The following is a 25,488-nucleotide window of genomic DNA, read 5'->3' as shown; positions in this document are numbered from 1 at the left end:
TTAATGACACTAAATAAAATACCTTTAACATTTTGTATTAAAAAGTAAAAAAAAAAGTAGTTTTCGAATCATCTTTCATGTTGAACATTCTACATACTCAGAATGTGGAATGCACAGCTACATGAGGGTAGGTACGTTCCATAAATATTTACATACTGATGTGACATGAGTCAGTCATTACTATGAAATAAATCATATGCACACATTTTAAGAAGACTACTATTGTTTCCTAAAAGAGTATATGTAGGTGCATCCCCTCATCTACAAAATTAACCACTACAACACATTTGAATCTTCCCTTGCTCCTCCAGACTTTCATTCCCCTAGTTAAGTATTACCCTGCTTTTATTAAACCAATCTTTGTATTGTTTTTCTTTGTAATCTATCATGTATGTAGGTAACTTTAAACAATAAATTGTCTTGTGTTGCCTTGCTTTTAACTTTATAAATAGGATATTCCTGCATACATTCTTGTGTGACTTGCATTTTTTTTGTTCTACATTAGTTTTTGAGGTCCAGCCATGTAGATATGAATAGCTAATCAATTTTCATGGCTGTATGCTTTTTGATGCATATTATACCATGTTTTACACACCTATTTCACCATTTTATGTTAATAGACATTTTGATTGTGCCCAGTTTTTATTATAAAAATGCTATAAATATTGGTACAGCTGCTAAGAACCATCTTGCCAGTGATTTTTAAATTTTCCTTATGCACAAACTATCTGACATTCCTAACAAGTACAGTCAATTTAGTGAAACAACAGTCAGTGTCATGGTTTTAGTGGCACGCTCCAATGGTTAAGATGAATGAATGCTCAAGAACCCAGTTGTCACATTGGTTGTGCACATAGACCCAGCCGTTGGCTCCACTAATATCTATGAAAGGACCCTAGAGCTCTAGAGGAAATGTGTTGAAAAATGTATAAGGAGCCTTTCTTGTGTATTTTCATAAAATTGTGCTGATGTGCAGGCTGTCTTGTTAATATAGTTTCCAAGAAGAAAGTGTCCCTAAGATGAGTGGAATTACAAAGTTTAAACATTCCATGAGACAGTATAATGGCTTTTCTTCATTACAACTTTCCTATTTTTCTGATGTAATTCTGTGTTGGCACTGAGTGGCAAAAACAGAACTTGCAGTCACAGCACTTTCTTCCTAACCAATGTATAAATTTAGAGTGACCTCTATACGCATGGCTATAAATATCCAGTTGATTCCTACAGAACAGTTTCAGCCACTGAGTCAAACGAACTTAGTCAATTGTACGTTTTATATCGACACAGCAGCATCTTTTTTTCCTAGAGAAAGAATATATACTATCTAAAAAATTCAAGTAATGCCTTTGCCAAACTAAAACAAACAAAACCAAAACACACTAATTTACTAATGTTAAATAAAAAGGTGGATACTATTTTTACTCAAGGAAAACCAGAAGAGGCAGGTCTAGGACCAACAGGCATGGAGTTCTGATTCTCAATAGATTTATTATAGTCACAAGTTTTATGCACATGTAGAACCCTTGCTCAGGGCCCCTTTGTCTCCATAATTCATTGGATGTTCCAGCCCTGTTCTGGGTAAAGTAGGACAGGTCAGCTACAGCTTGAGTGGAAGCTCTACCCTGAAAACTCCAATGTCTGGGTAATTATTCAATCCAAAGAGTAGCTTATGTCAGTATCTGTTTACTTATCTTTTTGATTAGTGTCTGACAGTACCAGAATATGTGTGATGTTGACATGGAAGTGAACTTCATCCAATCCATGCTTTCTAGCAATATTTGGACTAATAAAGCCAGTGTTCCTGGGTCAACTAGGTGAAAGCCAGTTAATGATATCTGATTTTTCACAGAAAACAATACCCCGTGTTCTGAAATACTCCTTGACCAGGTTTGCTTCCCATTACTGGTTTTCCTAATGGATAGTCAATTGCAAGTTTCCAATTATCATTATATGATCAGTCAGATTTCGTTGCAATGCTTCACTGTAAAAGCAGACTAGTACAGCTTGCTATTAGTTAGGGTGACCGTATAATTTCAGGACACTTTAGCAAATGGAGGAGATGATCTCAGTGATTATTTCAGGACAGAAGCATAAACCAGGGCTCTGTGGCTACCTGGAAGTCTCTATTTTGGCCTGGCAGTCTCAGAGCACAGCTTTCTTACTGTGAGAAGGGTCATCTATATACTAATAGCAGCATTTCTTAAACGTCCCATGAGAGATCTGTGATCTAGATATCTCATTTTCCTTTTCTGCCTTTTCTTAGTCCGTGCTTTTTTTTGTAATGTGTCTTTCAACAGCAGTTTCACTATAGTATACTGTACACAGATTTTTGGTGCCTTCTACTAAGGGTGGTGGAAAGTTAAGCTCTTAATAAATTCCCTTTTATGGAATCTTTGTACTACTCAATAGCATACTTGAACTGCAGAGTCAGGGACTATTAAGCTATGTTCAAAATCCCCCAAGTGTCCTTCTGTGAAACATCAGCAGGCCAACAAGCCTATGACAAGTCTAATGAAGTCTCATCTGAGGACCCATTCTGGTGCAGTGACATAGTGACAATTTATCTGTCATCCTCAGAGGTACTTAAACTTCTGAGTCCCTCAGTCATGATGGATATCTTTCATTAATTTAGCAATAACTATTCAATGTCCATTTCACTCTCCATCCCAAATCAGGTCATTGATGAATGGCCCTCTGCCATTTTACCACCAGGGCTTCAGGGCAGCCATCTGTATGGACAAATGAGTGTCTCCTGCCCTGAGCTTCTCTTGGGCTGTGATACCCTACTTCCTGACCTTTATGTCATAACTGAAAATTGAGCACTCAGCGTTCAAACTTTTCTTCTTTAAAGTTTTGCTTTCAGAAAGCTTTCCCCGTGACAACTGGATATGGTTTTGTTTTCTTCTAACAGATGTAGTTAGATACTACATTGTATTTTGGATGAGTTTGAGGCTGGTGATATGGAGAAAAGGAAGAAAACAGAAAAGGAATAACAGTGATTCCACAAAACTATGTATTGACTTAACGTTTCCTATGTTTTATCCTAACATTCTTAGTGACTAAGTGCGGTAAGTAGAAGTTACCTATAAGATATAAAGATATACCAAGTTTCTCCATTTCCACTAAGATCAGGAACAAGACAAGGTTGCCCACTGTCACCACTATTATTCAACATAGTTTTGGAAGTTTTAGCCACAGCAATCAGAGAAGAAAAAGCAATAAAAGGAATCTAAATTGGAAAAGAAGAAATAAATCTGTCACAGTTTGCAGATGACATGATACTATACATAGAGAATCCTAAAGATGCTACCAGAAAACAACCAGAGCTAATCAATGAATTTGGTAAAATAGCAGGATGCAAAATTAAGGTGCAGAAATCTCTTGCATTCCTACACTCTAATGATGAAAAATCTGAAAGAGAAATTAAGGAAACACGCCCATTTACCATTGCAACAGAAAGAATAAAATAACTAGGAATAAACCTACCTAAGGAGGTGAAAGACCTGTATGCAGAAAACTATAAAACACTGGTGAAAGAAATTAAAGATGATACAAACAGAGGGAGCGATATACCATGTTCTTGGATTGGAAGAATCAATATTGTGAAAATGACTATACTACCCAAAGCAATCTATAGGTTCAGTGCAATCCATATCAAACTACCAATGGCATTTTTCACAGAACTAGAACAAAAATTTCACAACTACAAGTTGGAAACACAAAAGACCCCGAATAGCCTAAGCAATCTTGAGAACGAAAAATGGAGCAGAAGGAATCAGGCTCCTTGACTTCAGACTATACTACAAAGCTACAGTAATCAAGAGAGTATGGTACTGACACAGAAACAGAAATATAGATCAATGGAACAGGATAGAAAGCCCAGAGATAAACCCATGCACATATGATCACCTTATCTTTGATAAAAGAGGCAAGAAATTTCTTCATTAAGAAAAGACAGGGCTTCCCTGGTGGCGCAGTGGGTGAGAGTCCGCCTGCCGATGCAGGGGGCGCGGGTTCGTGCCCCGGTCCGGGAGGATCCCACGTGCTGCAGAGCGGCTGGGCCCATGAGCCATGGCCGCTGAGCCTGCGCGTCCGGAGCCTGTGCTCTGCAGCGGGAGAGGCCACAACAGTGAGAGGCCCACGTACTGCAAAAAAAAAAAAAAAGAAAAGACAGCCCCTTCAATAAGTGGTGCTGGGAAAACTGGACAGCTACATGTAAAAGAATGAAATTGGAACACTCCCTAACACCATAGACAAAGATAAACTCAAAATGGATTAAAGACCTAAATGTAAGGCCAGACACTATCAAACTCTTAGAGGAAAACATAGGCAGAACACTCTATGACATAAATCACAGCAAAATCTTTTTTGACCCACCTCCTAGAGAAATGGAAATAAAAACAAAAATAAACAAATGGGACCTAATGAAACTTAACAGCTTTTGCACAGCAAAGGACAACATAAACAAGACGAAAACACAACCCTCAGAATGGGAGAAAATACTTGCAAATGAATCAACGGACAAAGGATTAATCTCCAAAATATATAAACAGCTCATGCAGCTCAATAGTAAAAAAACAAACAACCCAATCCAAAAATGAGCAGAAGACCTAAATAGACATTTCTCCAAAGAAGACATACAGATGGCCAAGAAGCACATGAAAGGATGCTCAACATCACTAATCGTTAGAGAAATGCAAGTCAAAACTACAATGAGGGGCTTCCCTGGTGGCGCAGTGGTTGAGAGTCCGCTTGCCGATGCAAGGGACACGGGTTTGTGCCCCGGTCTGGGAAGATCCCACATGCTGTGGAGCGTCTGGGCCCGTGAGCCATGGCCACTGAGCCTGTGTGTCCGGAGCCTGTGCTCCGCAATGGGAGAGGCCACAACAGTGAGAGGCCGGCGTGTCACACACACACAAAAAAAAAACTACAATGAGGTATCGCCTCACACCAGTCAGAATGGCCATCATCAAAAAATCTAGAAACAATAAATGCTGGAGAGGGTGTGGAGAAAAGGGAACCCTCTTGCACTGTTGGTAGGAATGTAAATTGATACAGCCACTATGGAGAACTGTATGGAGGTTTCTTAAAAAACTAAAAGTAGAGCTACCATATGACCCAGCAATCCCACTACTGGGCATATACCCTGAGAAAACCATAATTCAAAAAGAGTCATGTACCACAATGTTCATTGCAGCTCTATTTACAATAGCCAGGACATGGAAGCAACCTAAGTGTCCATCGACAGGTGAATGGATAAAGAAGATGTGGCACATATATACAACGGAATATTACTCAGCCATAAAAAGAAACGAAATTGAGTTATTTGTAGTGAGGTGGATGGACCTAGAGTCTGTCATACAGAGTGAAGTAAGTCAGAAAGAGAAAAACAAACGCCATATGCTAACACATACTTATGGAATCTAAAAAAAAAAAAAAATGGTTCTGATGAACCTAGGGGCTGTACTGGAATAAAGACACAGACATAGAGAATGGACTTGAGGACACAGGGAGGGGGAAAGGGAAGCTGGGACGAAGTGAGAGAGTGGCATGAACATATATGCACTACCAAATGTAAAACAGATAGCTAGTGGGAAGCAGCCCCATAGCACAGGGAGATCAGCTCGGTGCTTTGTGTCCACCTAGAGGGGTGCGATAGGGAGGGTGGGAGGGAGATGCAAGAGGGAAGAGATATGGGGATATATGTAAATGTATAGCTGATTCACTTTGTTATACAGCAGAAACTAACACACCATTGTAAAGCAATCATACTCCAATAAAAATGTTTAAAAAAAGATATATCAAGTTTTTCCAGATATATCCAACACTTCAGTAATTTTCTTACAAATTAAATGTGTGTATTTTCGCATAAGACAAGAAAATGGTAAAGGAAGCCTGTAGAGTTAAACAGTTCTTTATGACATAACATTAAATTTGAAATGTCAAAATCCCATTGAGGTTAATTTATGAGGTTTCATTGTGCCTTTAATGGTTTCAACCTGATGCAGGCCTTGGCTTGTTTTGAATTCTATTTGTCAGAAATACAAAACATTAAAGCCTCAGTCACTGAAAGAAAAGTAAAGGTAAACTGTGTGTATTTTGTGAAAATTCTTAGGTAGAAAGCTAGCATCTATTATGGAGGAACAAGAAGAGGCTCTATCTTCAGTTTTTGCTCTTTGAAAGTACACCAGTGGTTTCAAGACAGAAGTACAAAGAGAGATGAATGAAAAACACATAAGTACAATGAGCAAAATCTTTACTTTATAAAATTACTTATTCCATTCGATTTTAAAAATAAGAATCTGATAAAATAACCTCAAACCCCAGGCTGTAAATATTAACATAAGTATTCCTGACTATTTAAATTATTGGAAAATACAAAGCAAAAAGATGAATAATTATAACATTGTATCTAAAAGTTAAAACAGTTGTGGAAATGATGTAAATGAAACACAATTTTATAAAGCAAAGCATAAATAAAATAGGTAAATTTCATGTGAAACAAAATTTACTTGACAATTTTTTGGGAATTAAGACAATGTTAATTATTAAAAATGTTGTGCTTCTTTCATATTTGCACATGAAAATGAAGTACTCAGTTCAGTAAATGCTTTTACCTTTTGTCCTATGTAGGGCTGTTGGTTGTGTTCCCTAGGAAGCTGCCTCGGCATGGGAGATTTGCATGTGGGTGTTTGAGTGGGGGTAATTCTTGGGAACAACACCTGGAAGTTTGAAAGAGCAGCCGGGACAAGTTGAACTGCAGTGCAGTTGCAACAGAAGTCTCTGAATACGCCAAGGGGGAGTCTGAAGCAGGGATGCCCTTCAGGAAGGTCCCAGTTGAGAAAATGGGTCTCTGCCACTGTACTGCATCATTCCATTGTATTCTTGGGCACTGTTGTCCCTGCGGAGGGGCACAGCCTTATGAGAGTCAGCTCCCTTCAGCCTGGCAGATCCTGGGGAGAACCTCAGTCTTGAATAGGGGGGAATAAGGGAGTCTGGGCTCTGTACAGCAGATTTCCCTAAATTGTTGCCTTTTACAGAAACGTTTCACAATGACAGCATCCTCCTACCCTAACTTTCTTTTTTTTTTTTCTTTATAAGTTGTTTTCTTTAATCCAAAAAGGAGTGGGAAATGGTGGTGGTGGGGGGAGTCATTTAATTATTTAATTTTTTGAGGATCACCTAACTCCCTCCACCACTTTTTATTATGAAAAGTTTCAAGCACACAGAAGAGTGGAAAGCAAAGTACAATGAACACCCATACGCATACCACTAAGGTTCAATAATTAACATTTTTCTATATTTGCATTTTCCCCTGAACCATTGAATATATAGCTACATACATCATGACACTACACTTTGAGATATTTCAACATACATCTCCTGAAATATGGATATTCTCCTACATAGTATCATTTTTGCTCTTAACAAACTTGACAATAGTTTCCTAAAATAATCTAATACCAAATCTATAATCATCGCAATTGTCCCCACGATGTTTTTATGGTTGTTTTAAACATTTGAATCAAGATCCAATCAAGCTTCATGCAATGCAAACAGTTATGTCTTTTTAGTTTATTTTAATCTAGAAAAGTCTCCCATTCCACCTTTCTCTCTGATACTGACTTTGAAAAGCCTGAGCCAGGTGTGTTGTAAAGTGTCCCATATTATGCTCTTTCCCTAACTTTCCCCTTCCTCTCCTACATTGCCAATCTTGCCGTAGGCATATTTAAGAACCTGTGATTCCTTTAGGGGACAACTAGGTGGAGGGTAGGAGGGCACTCAAAACCCTGCTGGCCCCCCATGTGGAGAAGGTGGTTCTGGACCCCATCTTGCTTTGATTTTGATTTCAAAGCAATGTGCTTGCTCATAATCATAAGAGCATTGTCTCTTGGGAAACCTAGGAGGATAAAACAAAACCACTCTATAAGAATTGTGGTTGGTGAGTTACAGCAAACCAATTAATGGCTGTAGCAGAACTTGTAAAATTTAACTCTTAATTTTGAAATTAATCAAAACTCATTTCTTTTTTTTAATAGAATATTCTGTGTTGCTTATTTTTCTCCATTATTTGCAATGCCATATCATTATGAGATATTGTTAATTTGTCTATGTGTTAATGTTGAAAGATATTTGACTAAAGTGCCTAATTAAAAAAAGAAAAGTAAATATAAATTGCTATTAGATTTCTTAGACCAGTTATTATCAAAAGTGTTTTAAAATATTGCCTGTGCCTGCACACACATGCACATACAGATGATATTTAAGTTTTTAGATGAATGGAGGGTATCCAGGTCAATTCTCAATTTAAAATTATTTTTCAGGCATTTTAAATTTAGCAAGTCCTATTATGCCTGTAACTTTTTTTCTCATTCTACTATCACATGCCCTTAGTTCATCTCGTTTAACATCATGCTAAAAGGAGTGATTTCTTGAGTATGCTTTCAAAAAAGAAATCAAACTGCTTAAATTAAATGTACAGTAATTCTATTTGTCAGATTTCACATCTTCCCTTCCTCTCATCTCTCCATAAGCCTGGCTTTAGTTATTATTTTTACACGTTACCAATACCAACAAATTTTGTTCTTGTCAGCTCTCCACCACCCTATCCATGGGTAATGTGACCTTCCCAAATGGTGTAGGAAGTCTAATCTTCAGGTGTCTGCAAACAGGGGGAGGTAGCAATTTTTGCATATGAGAAATACCATACGATATTTTTTCATAACTTTATTTTCTCCTGTGTGTGTCTCCATGTTCATTCAGGCTGTCCTGACAACAGCTCTGACCCTGGATGTGCAAGTCCCCTGAATGGATTTCAGGGCTGCCTGAGGCTCATCTCCATTGGTGACAAAGCGGTGGATCCCATCTCCATACAGCAGGGGGCGCTGGGGAGTTACCGTGACCTCCAGATAGACACCTGTGGCCTCACAGACAGGTAGGCAATCTCATGTCAGCATGCCTGTTTTCAACTTTTTGATAGTAGATTAAAAACAAATGAACCGCTGGAAAAGAGCATATTCTTGCCCCTTCTCCATTACTGATATCCATTCCATAGGGAAAAATTATATTTACATTGAAAACAAAAATGACAAACTTTAAATAATTGCTTCTTTCCAATGATATTTTCTTAGAAGACACACTCTCATGAATTTTCCTTGTGTATGCCTCCAAGCTACTTAATTCACACAGAATACTACTGATGCTATTATAATTATTGATTAGTATATACTTTAAAAAATTCGAACATTGCACAAAACAGATTAGAATATTCTAAAGAGATCATTGAGGACCCGGAAATCAAAATTCTATGTGGTCAGCTGCATTCACCTTACACTCCCTATTCTACAGGAAAAATGAAAAGTAACTCTTCCTTTGAGAAAGGTGGAAGCTTTGGGGATTTCTAGTGATGTTTGAAACACAGTAAAGAATAGAGAGAATTCAGTTACCACATACTGAACATGGTACCACTTCACTGAAGAAGACAAGAAAGGCAAAACTTTAAAACAATAGCATATTAAAATTGCTAAGAATTGCAACTTTACTGAAGTTATTTGTTAGTCATGTCTGCCTTTTAAGTAATTTTGGCTAAAAGTGATGGCTTAACCATCACACATTCAAGTTTTTTTCTGTGACTGGTATGTCTGACTTCTCTGCAGTAGGAGTGCATTAAGTTCGTGTTGAGTAAATATACACACTCCAGACATCCTCATACATCCATACACGGGCACCTTTCCAAAGTTCACACTGCACAGAGTCCTTTGTGGAGTAAATCTAATCCAAATTTAACACTAATTGAAATTCCCTGTCATGTCCAATTAACTACAAGTTACAGTGCAATCTAGCAGTGTATGAGAAGATCATAAATTCCCAGTATGTAAAATATTGACTCACAAGAACTTGAGTTCTTTAATGCAAATGTCCATGGCCATATGTTCACATTCTATTCATTTGTAGAGGAAAAAAAATGATTTAAAGAATTTAGACAAAACTCTCAACCCTAATTTTCAGATTATAAAATTTTTTTGGCATAGAAAGTGTAACATCATCTGCAAGTTATAATTGCAGCCAGCTCTGGCATCCTGAATCTTGGTATTGGGAGAGGGTTAGAGATCTCTTTTGGAGGTAGAGTACATCCTCTCACCCATGGGAATGGCTTTTAGTGGGTCAGGAGGGTGGGAAGTCACAGCTCACTGTCAGTAGCCTGGTTGTCACTTCAGTCGGGAAGCTCACAGAAAGTTATTTTAGTGCTTGGAGAACTCCATCACAGCACCTGTGTAATCACAATATTTATCTCACATAAAGGTTGCCCCTTTGTGCATAAAGGTCTTTATTTCAAAACTAAAACACAAAACCAACGTGTGTGTGTGTGTGTGTGTGTGTGTGTGACCAAAATAGAAAAATTTCCACAGCACATTTTTTAAAGATTTTCAGATATCTATACTAGTCTATGGAGACATCTGTGGTATTAAGTTATCTTCCATAAAATTGAGGCTCATGGCAACTTTGTAAGTGGTTATAAAAATAGCTATTGGCACTTTGGATGGCCTATATAGTCACTACTTGTAATTTTTTATGGTTCAACATCTAAAGACATGTCCTTACTCTCCATTCTTCTTAATACTAAAAATATTCATTTTTTTCTCAACCCTTTAGTCCATACCTACTAACTGCATGTCCAATGCACCATGAAATAGATTCACTTAAAAGTGCAGCAAAGCAGACACTCACACCTGGGCTGTCTTCGGGCACTGTGCAGCCATCCACCCAGCCCACCACTCTGCCTGCCCAGAGCAAGTCCTAATGTGCTCAAGTGAATCTGAGATTTATTATTAAAATGCAGCTAGCTTTATAACTTCTATCCATTGGGCACAGGAATTAATAATTCATGATACATAGCAGCATTCCTCACACTGCAAATGCTGAAAAGATGTTTGAAATCCTAGGGGTACTTAGGAAACTTTCCTGAGCCATATAAGGACTTGTGCATCACGCTCTGTCTTCCTGTGGCTCGGATGACACTTTATAGGGAAGGCAGTGCAGTCCTTTGGGACAAGGCTGTGGGGAGGGGATAGCAGTGAGGAGGGATCGTGTCTTACACCCTTGGGGTTTTGGACATTAGGATTTCATGTCATGTAACTCAGGCTACATAGCTCTTTTCAGGTTCCTTTTAGGCTCAGGTGTTTGCTGTCTAGAGCACCCCCAGCCATGGATGGTGCTGATGGGGTCACTTTCCTCACTTCCACTGCCTTTGACCCAACATTAATCTTCTAGATGCTAAATGTGACATTGTGCATCATACATCTTGGGGTTCTTTTTAATAGAAAATAACACATTTAGAAGAAAATTAATTACCACAAACTTTAAGTTCTTATTTATGAAAAAAAATCTTATCCCAAAACATTTCTAGGTAAACTATGATATTCTTTATCATAAAGCAGTCATTTTCACTGCGTTAAAAAGTATGGAATCTATTCTAGTATGATTTTAGAGAGTTCCAACGTGTCGAAAAGAAGGGCAAGAAGTTACTTTGTTCAAGCCAAGCGAGGGGTAAAGGGGATGGGCCCTACTCGGATCAAGCCACCCTTTCGGTCCAATGGGATTCTTAGGTAACATGATCTGAAATACCACCACTCCTAATGCTCTGTGACTTTGCTATAGACTGTCCTGTTCTTCGACTGTTATAGCAATTTGCTGACTGTCAAGGTATGGATGCCCCATCCTATGCATTCACCTAGTAAACCTCTCCAGAAAGATAAATAAGTCAGGCACCATTTATTCCACATGTGAATCCCAACTGGCCCAAACTGATTTTGAAATTCACAATCTTAAGGTTGACAAACTGTTCTGAAATTTGTCAAAAATTAAAAATAAGCATATCTAGGAAAAATTTCAAAAACTCTACTATATATCATTTTATTTCTTTTTAAAGTAAAAGTGAGTTTGCCTATTTCCAGTTCTTACTGACAGTTGAAATTTTCCCATATTTTTCCAAAGAAAACCAAAATAGTTCTTTGGTTAGATCTACTGGAATTTCAGTGTCTGGGAGTGTAATTTGTGCAGTATTAGAGGAGAAAAAAATATCATAAAATAGCCAGATGCTCCCTTTCATCTTTTGTTTTTCTTACTTTCCTTTTAACGATGTTTGTTTTACCTTTTCTGATTTGCAGATAAGTGGCTGTTGGGGAGCCGACTGGGATGAAACAGGGTTGTATGTTGCGCTCTGGGTATTTCTACATGTTTATACTGTCCTGTCTTCTAAACAGAGATCCTATCATTGGTGTGAATCCCTCTTTTTCTTAATACACTTTGTGGTAGTTTGTTATGGCAGTAATAGAAAAATAATATAACATTTATATAAAATTATGTATAAATTTATAAATCTATACACACACATATTTTCCTTCTCTAAGGTGAGAATTTCAATACATTTTAGTTTTATATACTTGCCTGTATTAAGTCCCTCACAATGAACATTTTTAATTAATATGCTTTATTTTTTAGAGCAGTTTTAGGTTTGCAGAAAGTATAGAGAGCTCCCCTTTATCTCCTCTCTTCCCAGTCTCCTCTCACACAGTTTCTGTATTATTAACATCTTGCATCAGTGTTGTACATTTATTACGATTGATGAACCAATATTGATACATTCTTATTAACCAAAGTCCATAGTTTACAAGTTCACTCTTTGTGTTAAACAGTTCTATGGGGTTTTACAAATGCATAATGTTATGTCTTCACCATTATAGTATCGTACAGAATAGTTTCACAGTCCTAAAAATCTCCCATGCTTCACCTACTCAATCCCCCTCCCTTCCCCCAACCCCTGGCCTGGAAATCACGGATCTTTTTACTCTCTTCATAGTTTTGCCATTTCCAGGATGTCATATAGTTGGAATCATGCTCTACGTAGCCTTTCACTTTGTAATACGCATTTAAGATTCTTCCATGTCCTTTGTGGCTGGACAGCTCATTTGTTTTTAGTGCTAAAAATATTCTGTACCACTAGTTTGTCCATTCACCTACTGAAGGACACCTACTGAAGGTTACTTCCAGGTTTTGGCAATTAACAAAGCTGCTGTAAACATTTACGTGCAGAATTTGGTGTGGAAGTAAGTTTTCAACTCATCGGAGTAAATACCAAGGAGTACAATTGCTGGATCATTTAGTAAGAAGATGTTTAGTTTTGTGAGATACTGCCAAACTGTCTTCCATTTTGCATTCCCACCAACAGTCAATGAGAGTTCCTGTTGTTCCTCATCCCTGCCAGTATTTGGTGTTGTCAGTGTTTTGGATGTTTGCTATCCTAATAGGTCTGTAGTGTTATCTCATTGCTTTAATTTGCATTTCTCTACTGACATGTGATGCTGGGAAGCTTTTTATATTTTTATTTGCAGTCTTGATACCTTCTTTGACCAGGTGTCTGTTCAGATCTTTTGCCCTGGGTTTTAATTGGTTATGTCCTTATTGTTGAATTTAAGAGCTCTTCCTATATTTTAGATACGAATCCTTTGTTAGATATGTGTTTTGCAAGTTACCCATTAGTCTATAGCTAATCTTTTCATGCTCTTAATGTCATTCATAGAAAAGAAGTTTTTAATTTTACTGAAGTCAAAATTATCATTTTTTTCTTTTGTGGACTGTATCTGAAAAGTCATTGCCAAACCAAGGTCACCTAGATCTTCTCCTATGTTATATTCTGAGAGTTTAACTGTTTTGCATTTTACATTTTAAAATTCTAAGATCTAGTTTGAGTTCATTTTTGAGAAAGATGTAAAGTCTGTGTTTATATTATTATTTTTTGTGCATGTGGAGACCCAGTTGTTCCAGCAGTTATTTGTTGAAAAGACTGTCCTTTCTCCAGGGAGTTGCCTTTGCTTCTTTGTTAAAGATGAGTTGATTAATTTTGTGTGAGTCTGTTTCTGGGCTTTCTAGTCTGTGCCATTAATCTATTTGCTCTTTTGCCAGTGCCACACTGTCTTGATTTCTGTAGCTTTGTAAGTCTTGAAGTTGAGTAGTGTTATTAGTTCTTTGACTTTTTTCTTCTTCAATATTTTGTTGGGTCTTTTGCCTTTCCATATAAACTTTAGGATCAGTTTGTTGATGTCCACAAAATTACCTGCAGGGATTTTGACTGAGATTCCCTTGAATCTATAGATCAAATTGGGAATAACTGAAATCTTGCCAATTTTGAGTCTTACTATCCATGAACATGGAATATCTCCACTTATTTAGATTTTCTTTTTTATCCTTCATCAGAGTTTTGTAATTTTTCTCATATAGATCTTGTATATGTTTTGTTAGATTTGTCTAAGTATTCTATTTTTTGGATAATGCTAATGTAAGTGTTGTGGTTTTCATTTTAAATTTCAATTGTTCATTGTTCATTTATAAGAAAGAATCCTGCAGCTTTGCTATCATCACTTATTAGTTTAAGAAGTTTTTTGTTGATTATTTGAGATTTTCCACATAGTCAGTCATGTCATCTGTGAACAAAGATGGTTTTATTTCTTCTTTCCCAATCTTTGTACCTTTTATTCCTTTTCTTGTCTTATTGCATTAGCTAAGACTTCCAGTATGATGTTTGAATAAGAGTGGTGAGAGCAAATCTTTGCTTTGTTCCCATACTTAGAGGAAAGCATCTAGTTTCTCACCATTAAATATAATGTTGCTGTAGGGTTTTGGAGATTTTGTTTGTTTGTTTGTTTAATCAAGTTGAGGAAGTTCCTCTCTATTACTAGTTTGCCAAGGTTTTTTGTTTGGTTGGTTTTATTTTTGTTTTATTGTGAATCAGTGTTAGATTTTGTCCAATACTTCTGCATCTATTTATGTGACCAAATGGTTTTTCTTCTTTAGCCTGTTTATGTGATAGATTATATTAATTTTCAAATTATTTATTTCAAATTTTGGAGCAGCCTTGCATACCTGGAATAAATTCTACTCAATTATGTTTTATATATTTTTTATACATTTTTGGATTCAATTTTCTATTATTTTGTTGAGAATAGCACTCCTTTTTGATAATAAAAAAATTGAGTAACATTCTTGCAATTAAAAATTTTAATCTTATAAACAAATATTAAACTTTCAATTTCAAAAAGTGAGATGTAACAATGTCCATGAGATATAAGTGGTTATTTGGTTTACCTGAGTGATTTTGTGGTTTATTCAATTATGTGGGGGAAAAAAATAACAATAAATCCCTTAGTCTTAAGTGATCTCTAAATCTAATTCCTAGAGGTATCATCAGTCTGATCTAAAGTAGATGACATTCAGAACCCCTGGCACTGTGATGCTATATGGATAAAGAGTTTCTCCTTTTTCCTGACTTCCTTCCTTCTCTTTAAAATGTTTCCTTATGTACTAAGTCAACATGGTAACATATTACAATGTGGTATACATATATCAGTTAGCTTTGGCTGCACAATAAATTATCTTTAAAACTTACTAGCTGAAAACAACAACAAATTTGTTTATCTCACAGTTCTGTATTTGCTGCTGGGCTCTCTCATGCATCTGTGGTTGCCTGGGGGATCAGCTGGCAGCTGGTTGACTTATAATCCCCTCACTCACTTGTCCTGTGGTTTGAACCTACAGGGGTGACTAGACAACCTGAACAAGCCCAGGTTTCTTCATGTGGTTGTGCTTTCAGGGTTCAAAACTCAGCAAGAGAGCAAGCCCACTGCCCAAGCACTTTTCTAGCCTCTGCTGTGTTAGTTTGCTAATGCCTCATTGATCCAAGCAGGTCATATGCCCAACCCAGATTCAAGGTGAAGTAAGCTATACTTTTTGATGGAAGTATCTATAGTTCACACTGCAAGGACATGGAAGCAGGGATGGGAAATGTGCTGTCTATGGCCATTGCAAGCAATTTATATCCCTGTCATGTATGAAATTAATCTTGCCTTATTTGTGAAAAAGAAAACACATTTTCTGATGTAATGAGATGTGTAGAAAATTTGTCTGTCACAAATACATGACAGCTGGTAGCATCTAATGGAGTTTTTAGTCTATGATTGATATTACATTTGGAAACCTTGATGACAGACCCAACAATTTTTGTTCATGGTGAAATTTTTCTGATCAAGTCACTGTTTTCATTACAACATATGAATATTAAGATACACATTTATCATGACCAAGTGTGGGAAATAGTGCTGTGTCTGTCTTCTTTTAGGTGTTTGCCCAGCTATTGTGAACATGGGGGTGAATGTTCCCAGTCCTGGGACACCTTCTCCTGCAACTGTGCACACACTGGTTACACCGGTGCAACCTGCCATTCCTGTAAGCCTCACACTTCATTCACTCTCCTTTCTGTTCTGATTTCCATGTAGTTCTATTTTTCTTTCCATTATTTTGTGTATATGTGTGTGTGTGCAACCACATGCTAGAAAGCAACAACAAAAAATAATTATTTTAGACATTAATTTTTGTCTGGTTTATTTTTAATCAAATTTATTTCCTATTGATGATAAGGCAGCTAACAGAAATACATATATCATAGGATAGAAAAAAATAGTAGGCATAGGAAAATAAAATATAGTCAAAGTATAAATTAAATCTAGAACTCATGATATTATATCTTGTTCTCTTCCTCGAGCAGAATCCAATTTTAGTTCTCAAGTCCTGTCTGCCTAAGTAAAAAACATGAGTTACTAGATTCTCAATATTTATAAAATTAAACAAGAAAAGTCTCAGAAGAAGTACAGGATGGGAGCTAACACGGTAGGGCTTCTAGACATCAGTGACAAGCCAGGCAAATGCTTAGGTTCCTTGCAATCTTGATGTTCTCTGATGATGATGGTGGTGGTGATCATGATGATGATGATGATGGAACTTACTGGAACTTACCATGTACCTGCACGATTCTAGTTCTCTGCATGTTTCAACTCCTTTAATCCTCAAAGCAACTCTAGGAGGTAAATGTATTTTTATCTACATTTTACACCTGAGGAACGAGAGAGGCTAGGTTGTTTACCCAGGGTCACACTCTCCATCTCCTCTTAGTGGTGTTTCTTCTGTCTAGAACACCAGTCTCTTTTCTGAAGAATTATTCTTTTAACTTTAAAACTAACAAAACTTTATTGACCGTTAATCCATTAGCTTATGACAGAGCCTCTGAAATGCCCTTGGTCTTCTAATTATTGGCTTTTGTATATGTTTTTCTTTTCGTTTTTCCCTATTTGTGTGTCACTGCTGATGTTTCTGAATCCCTTCTCTGGTAGCACCCCTCTCTCTGGGTCTTTAGAGAGAGACAGCATGATATGAAAATTCACAGATATCACCATGTTCAGTCCCTCCTACTGGGAGAATATATTGCACTTTTAAGAACTCTTCCCTGTGAATTATTTAATTTTATTTCCACATATGGGAGAAAAGCAGAGTTTGGACTGGCATAAATTTGTCTTTATGGGAAGTGAATCCCAGTGAGGCAGGCATCAGTGTTGGGATGAGAGCCCTGTGTCCTCAGCCCTGAAGGTTCCACAGAGGAGCTCAAAGCATCTTGGAAGACAAAGGGAGGTGACTTATGCCCTAAACATCCCATAAGTTCAACCAGAGCAATTCCACCTGCAACTCTATTTACTGTACTAGTGCCAGGTGAGAATTTCCCGGAGTAACTCTTCATTTGAAAAGAGCTGGACATCTGGGAAACTTGAGGCTAAGTGACGGCCAAGTCACAGTTAGGAATGGGGTGATCTCTTCCTTAGAGTGTCCTCCATCATACTTAGCAAGGTGTCTTACATGAAGCAGATATCTACTGAATATTAATGAGTAAGAAATATGGCTAAAATGCTATCAATAACTGTGATCTATACATCATTCTAAACAACTCTGATTTTAAAACTAACAGATATATATATATATGTAGGGTGTTTCATTTGTGCCCCATGATTTGGTCTAATAACTGAATTGACTTCATTGGGATCATCTAACTGGTAAGCTACATGAAGATGAGATATTGCCAAATCAAAATAAATGATCATGAGACCATTATTTTTGGGTCTAAGTGCATGATTAATACACGTGTGCATTCGTGTTTAAAGCAAGCTTTCTCCTAGTCATTCCTCCTCTACTTTTCTTTCCTAGGCAATTCCAGCCCCAACCCAAACACAAACACTGCTATCAATTTTCGTGTATCCCTCTGGACACTTTTCTAGGTGGTCATGAGCATATGTATGTATTTATAGGAGTGTAAACATGAGCAGCCAAAATGCACGCATGGTGGAAAAGCAGTCCATGTTGTCTCTGTGTCCAACAGTGTAGATGGTAGTAGCCGTGCCATTGATTTGGGACAATCTGGTACATTTGACACTTGACCATGTTTAACAAAAGGATGTTTACCTTTGTAAAATCTCTGGACAAAAAGCATTTCCTTCCTGTTCTTTTTCTTTGAGATGAGAGAAAAACAACCCCTCGATCTCTCCCTGCGTTTTTGTTGATTATTTGAAATAGGCAAAGTTAGAAGTGTAGATAATCCAGTCATTGTAGCATGGCATAAAGCCATAGCCTCTTCGGATCACTCCATTTTGTGGATCTTGCCCAACCACCACCTGAGTCTGTCTGTGTGGTTGCCAAATCTGATCGTTAGAGCTGGCTTAAAGATCCAGTCCAGCACTCTGCCAGAATCAGTGCTGCGCTTCTGTCCCAGCAGCCATTAGCGGCTTTTCAGGTTTTCAAAGGGTTTTTCCTGTCAAGGCAGCGAGTGATGCACACCGGAGATGTTACTTGGTTGATCACTCATTTAAATGTCTTCTGGATATTGAGTCCATCATCTGCAGATGCTAATCACTTGCCTTGTACACAGAGAAACATTTATTGTACATGTAGAAAATTCAGTTATGAATTAAGATAAATTGAAACTATAAAGAGATATTTCATATATATTATATATATTTCTTTGATTTTCTTGAATTATCATTTGCAAAGCATTTAAGGATGTTTCTTTTTAAAGCAAACTTTAAAAACTGAATGAAGAAGAGTTGCTGATTTGTGAAATTCATCTCATTGAAAAACATGCATTTCACATGTAAATTGTTTTAAGTAAACAAAGAGTATAATTAGAGTAATTTATAAAATAACATGATTATTTAGATAAAAGCAGATGATTTAGGGAGATTAAGCCAATGCACTTCAGGTGCTTAGATATTATGAAATAAAAAAGAATTAGACAAGAGTAAATCCAGTTATCACAATTTTGAAAAGAATCCTATGTTTCTAGAACATACAGGATTCAGATCCACATGTCCCACAGTGATCCCTCCTAAAATCTTTCACTCTGTGCTTCAGAATCTTCACTCTATCTGATTGAAACAGGGAACCACTCCTCTAAAGAAAATGTCCCTGAGAGCAATGCAGAATGAGTGTCACTGGGGAAAGTATCACTTAATTCACAACATGGAGGGATCCATCCCACTGTAGCTCCTGTCTGAGACCCGTGTTCTTTGCAGCTGTCTACGAGCAGTCATGTGAAGCCCACAGGCACAGAGGAAACTCTTCAGGGCTCTACTATATCGACTCAGATGGAAGTGGCCCGCTGGGACCATCCCTTGTATATTGCAACATGACAGGTATGCTAATAAGCCTTTTTTATGACAGTTAAACTCATGTAAATACTTGCTGTGCATGAAAAACCCAGATGGGGAAAGTAGAGTTTACCTAGTGGCAGCGTTATGTAGATATGCATTTTGATTGTAATTGTAATATGATTGCTCAGACATATTAAACATAATGTTCTAAAATAGTTAAGAGGTGGTAATTAAACGTTATGTTCTTTCTTTGTGCAAAATTAACAATAAATCTTTGCTTATTAATCTGAAACAAAAAGGGATAAACTTTATTTCTTAGTTCATGTCAATAAATGCCAAAGACTTAGGAGAATATTCACTTTTCAAATTTATGAAAACATCCATTTGTATTCTTTTGAATCTGTAATCACATGAGTTTATCTAGGAGACAATAAATGTTTCTAAAGTGTATATACTTCAAGTAATAATATTATTCTTGTGCAACTGTATAAATAATATTTTATTTTCCTTAGAAACCTAATTATATGTTAAAGGACTTGTTTACGACTTATTGTTTATGATGCCTTTAATTCTTTGAAACGTTTTAATTTAACATCTCCGCCTACAGTATAGGACCACAAAGGACAAAAGCATCCACTTTAATGAATGACAACTGCCCTGATGGAGTTGATACAAATTCTTTATACCTCTTCTGTACCTGTATCTATGTGTGTCTGTACCCATAACTTTTCCTCCATGCTCGCATAACATTTTACCAATAAAAAGAGGACAAACCTCCAAGAAAACTTTCTGTTACTCTAGCAGTGTAGACCTAACGTGTACTTCAACAACCACAGAATTTGACTCTGCAAATTCTGAGCTAATGATCAGAAAAAAAAATCAACTATAAATGGTTCTAAGGCAACTATAACTTAGTTATAATTTTGTTCTTCTGTTATTATGGCTACATGTCACCCTGACAGGGTTGCAATTCTCACGAGGAGGGAATTATTTGTGGATAAATTTATGATGATGCTTTCTGAGTAGCTTACAATCCTGGTGTGGTTTTTTACCTACTACCATTTCATACATGAAACGAAATCTGAGCATTTTGGCAGCAGTTAATCGTATGATTAGATCTGAATTCAGTCAAATATATCTTCCAGCCCCAAAACTACCCCCAAAGTTGGTACAGAAAATACAAGAACTTGCAGAGCATTGCACTGGGTGTGAGTATGGCTCTTTTGGGCTTTGGGGTAAACATTTTGTCATAAATACTGACCAAAATGTTGAAGTGTGATGACAGAGTTAAATACATTGGTTTACCTTTACTGAAAAATGTGTGATCAGTGAAATATGTGAGGAAACAGCCCAGGGGATCATTCTAGATATACTGCACTCCAGTGGTTTATAACAGGCCTTCAAGTGATTTCAATTCCTGCTTTGATTTTCTTTCATTACCATGGCTCAAGCAAATGCCGAGGACAAAGAAAGCTAAATAAAGTTGCTAGCATCCCAATAAAACATTTCCCTTTATCAATTAAGTTCTTAATTATCACAGAAGTCTAGGGCATGTTAAAGATTTTCATACATATTGTCTTGGGTTAATTCTATGAGCAGAGTTCCATACACACTGAAAAATGCCAAGATTCTAGAATGGTAGAAATAATCCCAACTGGCACATTCCAAAATGAGTGACATTTCAATGACTGAAGCTATTTTTTTAATAGTTAACTATTGGCAAGCTGAGGTCACGTTTATAAGGAAAGGTATTTGCTGAGAAGAGGAATAACTGAGAGCTGAGGGCCCGATCTTCTGCAGTTTATGCTTGTAATAAAAGAAAAGTATTTTAGTCATGTTAGTGAACGCGGTCTAGGCTTCCCCATGAAGCTTTAGTTGTGCATATTTATAAAGCCCCTTTGGAATGTGTAACTATCTCAAAGGTGTTTTGTTTTAATGCTAATTTGATACCATAGCTGATGTATTTTGATTCCCTGCAATTGCTGTTACCTTTTCAGAGTGAACCTTGGCCCCTACCACCAGAGAGAAGAGTAGTTATCATCAAAATGCAAAGAGGCAGTAAAAACAGATGCCCAGCTTTTGATTTCAGGTAACTTAGAATAATACCTGATGATATACAAGCAGGTTTTTCTTACATTAGAGATGAGAAAGAACCTCTAAATAAGGGAGGGAAAAGGTGAAATCTGCTGATTAACCCTCCTGGTCAGTTTACACACACGATGGCCTTGAAAACTGTCTGCTGAGGATGTGAATCATATCCTTCCCCGGGTGACCTGAAGAAACGTCCAAGTAAAGGCACAAAACTGAAGAGTTGCAAAAAAACTTCTGACAACATTGAACACATGTGTACTCAGCGCCTGCCCTGAGCCAGGCACGGCTGTGACCACATCAGGGAGTGAATCTGAACACCTCCCTCCCCTGGTGGGGGGTGCTTTCTGGGGTGGGGAGCCAGATCATTGACAGAAGCGAATCAAATACTTGGCATGTTGCAAGGTAGCAGGTGTTGTGAAGAAGCACAAAGCAGGGAACAGGGTCACAGACTGTAGAAGGATGGGTTACAGTTTTCAATAGAGGGATCAAGAAAGGACGCAGTTGGAAAGTGACATCTGTGCCAACCACATCAAAGAAGCAACCTGAGAAAACCTGAGGTGGAGCCTTAAGGGGAGGGAGGAGGGAAGTGCCGAAGGCCTGCAGCCATGGGGAGCTGGCATGTTGGACAGACTCAGGTGGAAGGACGAGAAGGTGGCCTTTCCTCAAGTCACGTGGCTGGAAAGGGGCTGGTCCAGGATCCACACCAGCTGTGCAGTTTGGGCCTTTAACCATCGTGGGGCACCAAGAGGAAGCAAGGAGACTAGTGAGGACGTTGCTGTAGTAATCGAGCCAAGATGGTGATGGTGGGTAGCAGGCTGGGAGCAGAGGAATAGGAGGAGAGAAATGTTGAGTTAGAACCGGTGGACTAACCGATGGAGAGAAAGAGAGGCATCAAGCAGGGCTCCTGTATTTGGATCCAAGCCCTGGAAAGAAGGTGCAGGTATTACTCACAGAGACGGAGAATTCTTGGGAAGGACCATGTTTGTAAGGGAAGACCAGGATTCCAGTTGTGAATATGTGAAGTTTGGGTTGCCCATTGGTCATTTAGTTAGATAGTGGAGATCTGTTGGTTATAAAACAAGTGTAATGTATCTTCTTAAAGCCTACTGGGTGGTTATAACATCCTTGGCAATACAACCTTTTAAAAATATAATTCGGAGTGTGACTTTACAAATTCATTTAACCTGACCGGAGGACTCCTGTTTGCTTTACTGTCACTAGTGGACACTATCCAGCAGCAGGATAGAGCTTCTCCAGGTCGCTACGTGTTTGTTCCCCAAGGAGAAGCTCTGCTTTCCACAGCCAGATTCTGCAGGGTAGCATCCCAGGAGAGGCTGTATTATTATTAAGCTTCTCTAGAGATGCTTATGTGCACATGGGTTTAGAAAGCACTGTCGTTTAGCTGAGGATCTTTGGTTTTAGCAGGCACAGGATACTCTATCGTCCAAAAAATTAAAATGGAAAGGGAACACAGGGCATCACAGAATGGAGAAATAAAACCAATGCAGATGTAAAATTTTGGTGCCGCTACTCATTTCACGGTCCAAGCAATTATCCTGTTGTTCCTGTTTATATAGGTTGCTGTGGGTGAGGTTTAATGATCCATCACTGAATCCCTGTGGCTCTGATGCATCCACAAATGCAACAGGAATGGTTCACATGTATTAAGATAAAGTATGAGACATTAATTCTCTAAATTATCTTCTAAACTCTCTAACGTAATCTTGGAAAGTTTTAAGAGCTGTAAGGTGTGTATGTGTGTGTATGTGTTTGTGTAGGGATTCATGAAAATTATTGCTAATAATTTAATGATTTATATTGATGTGTAAATGTCTGTTATTAAAGCATACTTAATAACTATATATCTTCATATTACATTGCAAATGAACAAACATTACATAGAGATTATTGTATCACAATGCCTTTTGGGTAATTAAAGGTTTTTAGAGAAGTTTATAGTTGCCTAACTCTTATGTAAAACTCCTGAAATTAGTATATTCTTGTTCTATGTGAAAAGATCAATGTCATAAGGGTTCCATAATTATGACTGAGATGGAACATCAAATGGATCATGAGACACACATACATACCCAAGATGGAGACCAGGAGTTAACTGCTTCAGTGAAGATTTCCAAATACTATTAAATACCAAGGATTTTTATTAAACTCAACACCGTAAGGAAAGCAATGTGCTGAAGACAGAGAAACACACAGGCCAGTCCAAAGACCAGTGACTACCTCCAGCAGCTACACAACAAAATATTTAATGAAAATTTTTTTAAATCCAGATTTTTCCTGGGGAAAATACAAGGAATGAACCAAAGTTACAGCTAAATGGTCCTTACTGCCCAAGGGTCATATGAGGTACCCCCTGACAAACCTGCTTATTGATAGAAGAAGATCTTAGGGTCCTGATTCTGTTCTTCCAACCTGGAAATATGTCCACTATGAAAAATTTGCCTTCTCCACGATGCTGCAATGCCTATGGACAATTAAACACTCTCTAATTATTAAAAAACAATTACTAACACTTGGAAAAAGATACAAAAAACAGAATTCTAAACCAATGGTTAAAATTATATCCTTGGAATAAAGACACGGATGTAGAGCATGGACTTGAGGACACAGGGAGGGGGAAGGGGAAGCTGGGACGAAGTGAGAAAGTGGCATGGACGTATATACTCTACCAAATGTATAGCTAGTGGGAAGCAGCTGCATAGCACAGGGAGATCAGCTCGGTGCCTTGTGACCACCTAGAGGGGTGGGATAGGGAGGGTGAGAGGGAGACGCAAGAGGGAGGAGATATGGGGATATATGTAAATGTATAGCTGATTCACTTTGTTATACAGCAGAAACTAACACACCATTGTAAAACAATTATACTCCAATAAAGATGTTAAATAAATAAATAAATAAACTTGCCTAAAAAAAAAAAATCAGATTTCAGAATGAAAAAAGAAAATTATATCCTTGGTAATAGCCTTTAAAAATGTAGTACTAGGACACACTCTGCATGTATTTTTTAGTACCTTTAGTACAGAGACAACCAAAACAAGACAAAATAGTAAGCTATTTTGAATGGACTGCCTGTGCAATTTGTTGACAGACCTATTCCCTTTCTAAACAGAAGAAACAAAACATAACTTCTTTGATGACAAGATGAGGAAGGCCAATGGCTCTACTCACTGAGAGAGATAGAACTGTTTGTGCCCACCCTAAACCCAGGGTAGTTGTTGGCTATTTTCATAGTTGTGAGGTTCAGAAACTGCTTCTCAGACCTTGCATTGTGAGAATGATTGTCACAGAAAGAAGATAGGTTTCAGTCAGAGCAGTGATTCAACTTCCAGTCCATAAAAATCACCTAGAGGCTTGATGAACAAGCTGAGGACTGGGTCTTGGCATCCCTGCCCATTGCACCTTCAGATCTTGATTTATTGACTCAACAAGTTAATAATCCAGAACTTTTTACTCATTATTGCTGAGTCACTTGCCTTTATGCAAACCAAGGAATTGTGTTTCTTTTCTTTTTTTTTATTGAGGCATAGTTGATTTACAATGTTGTGTTAGTTTCAGATGTACAGCAAAGTGATTTAGTAATACATACATATATATCTATTTTTTTCAGATTTTTTTCCCTTATAGGTTATTACAAAATAGTGAGTATAGTTCCCTGTGCTATATAGTAGGTCCTTGTTGGTTATCTATTTTATATATAGTAGAGCGTAAATGTTGAATCTAAAAAAAATGATACAAATGAACTTATGTACAAAACAGAAATAGACCCACAAACATAGGAAACAAACTTATGGTTACCAAAGGGGAAGCGGGGGGATAAATCAGGAGTTTGGGGTTAAAATATACACAATTGTGTTTCTTA

General features: G+C 37.5%; 1 protein-coding gene across 1 annotated transcript in view; it reads left to right on the top strand.

The window, feature by feature from the left end:
- Nucleotides 1-25,488, top strand: part of LOC101283832 (contactin-associated protein-like 3) — a 187,314-nt gene that overhangs the window by 113,306 nt on the left and 48,520 nt on the right. Inside the window, exons 10-12 of the mRNA XM_033429651.2 lie at nucleotides 8,764-8,935; nucleotides 16,172-16,278; nucleotides 19,443-19,562. Of these exons, the coding sequence (XP_033285542.2) occupies nucleotides 8,764-8,935; nucleotides 16,172-16,278; nucleotides 19,443-19,562 (399 nt within the window). The remainder of the gene's footprint in view (nucleotides 1-8,763; nucleotides 8,936-16,171; nucleotides 16,279-19,442; nucleotides 19,563-25,488) is intronic.

This window comes from Orcinus orca, chromosome 6 (genome assembly GCF_937001465.1).
Source record: "Orcinus orca chromosome 6, mOrcOrc1.1, whole genome shotgun sequence".
NCBI lineage: Eukaryota > Metazoa > Chordata > Mammalia > Artiodactyla > Delphinidae > Orcinus > Orcinus orca.
This window is presented reverse-complemented; position numbering and strand designations above follow the sequence as displayed.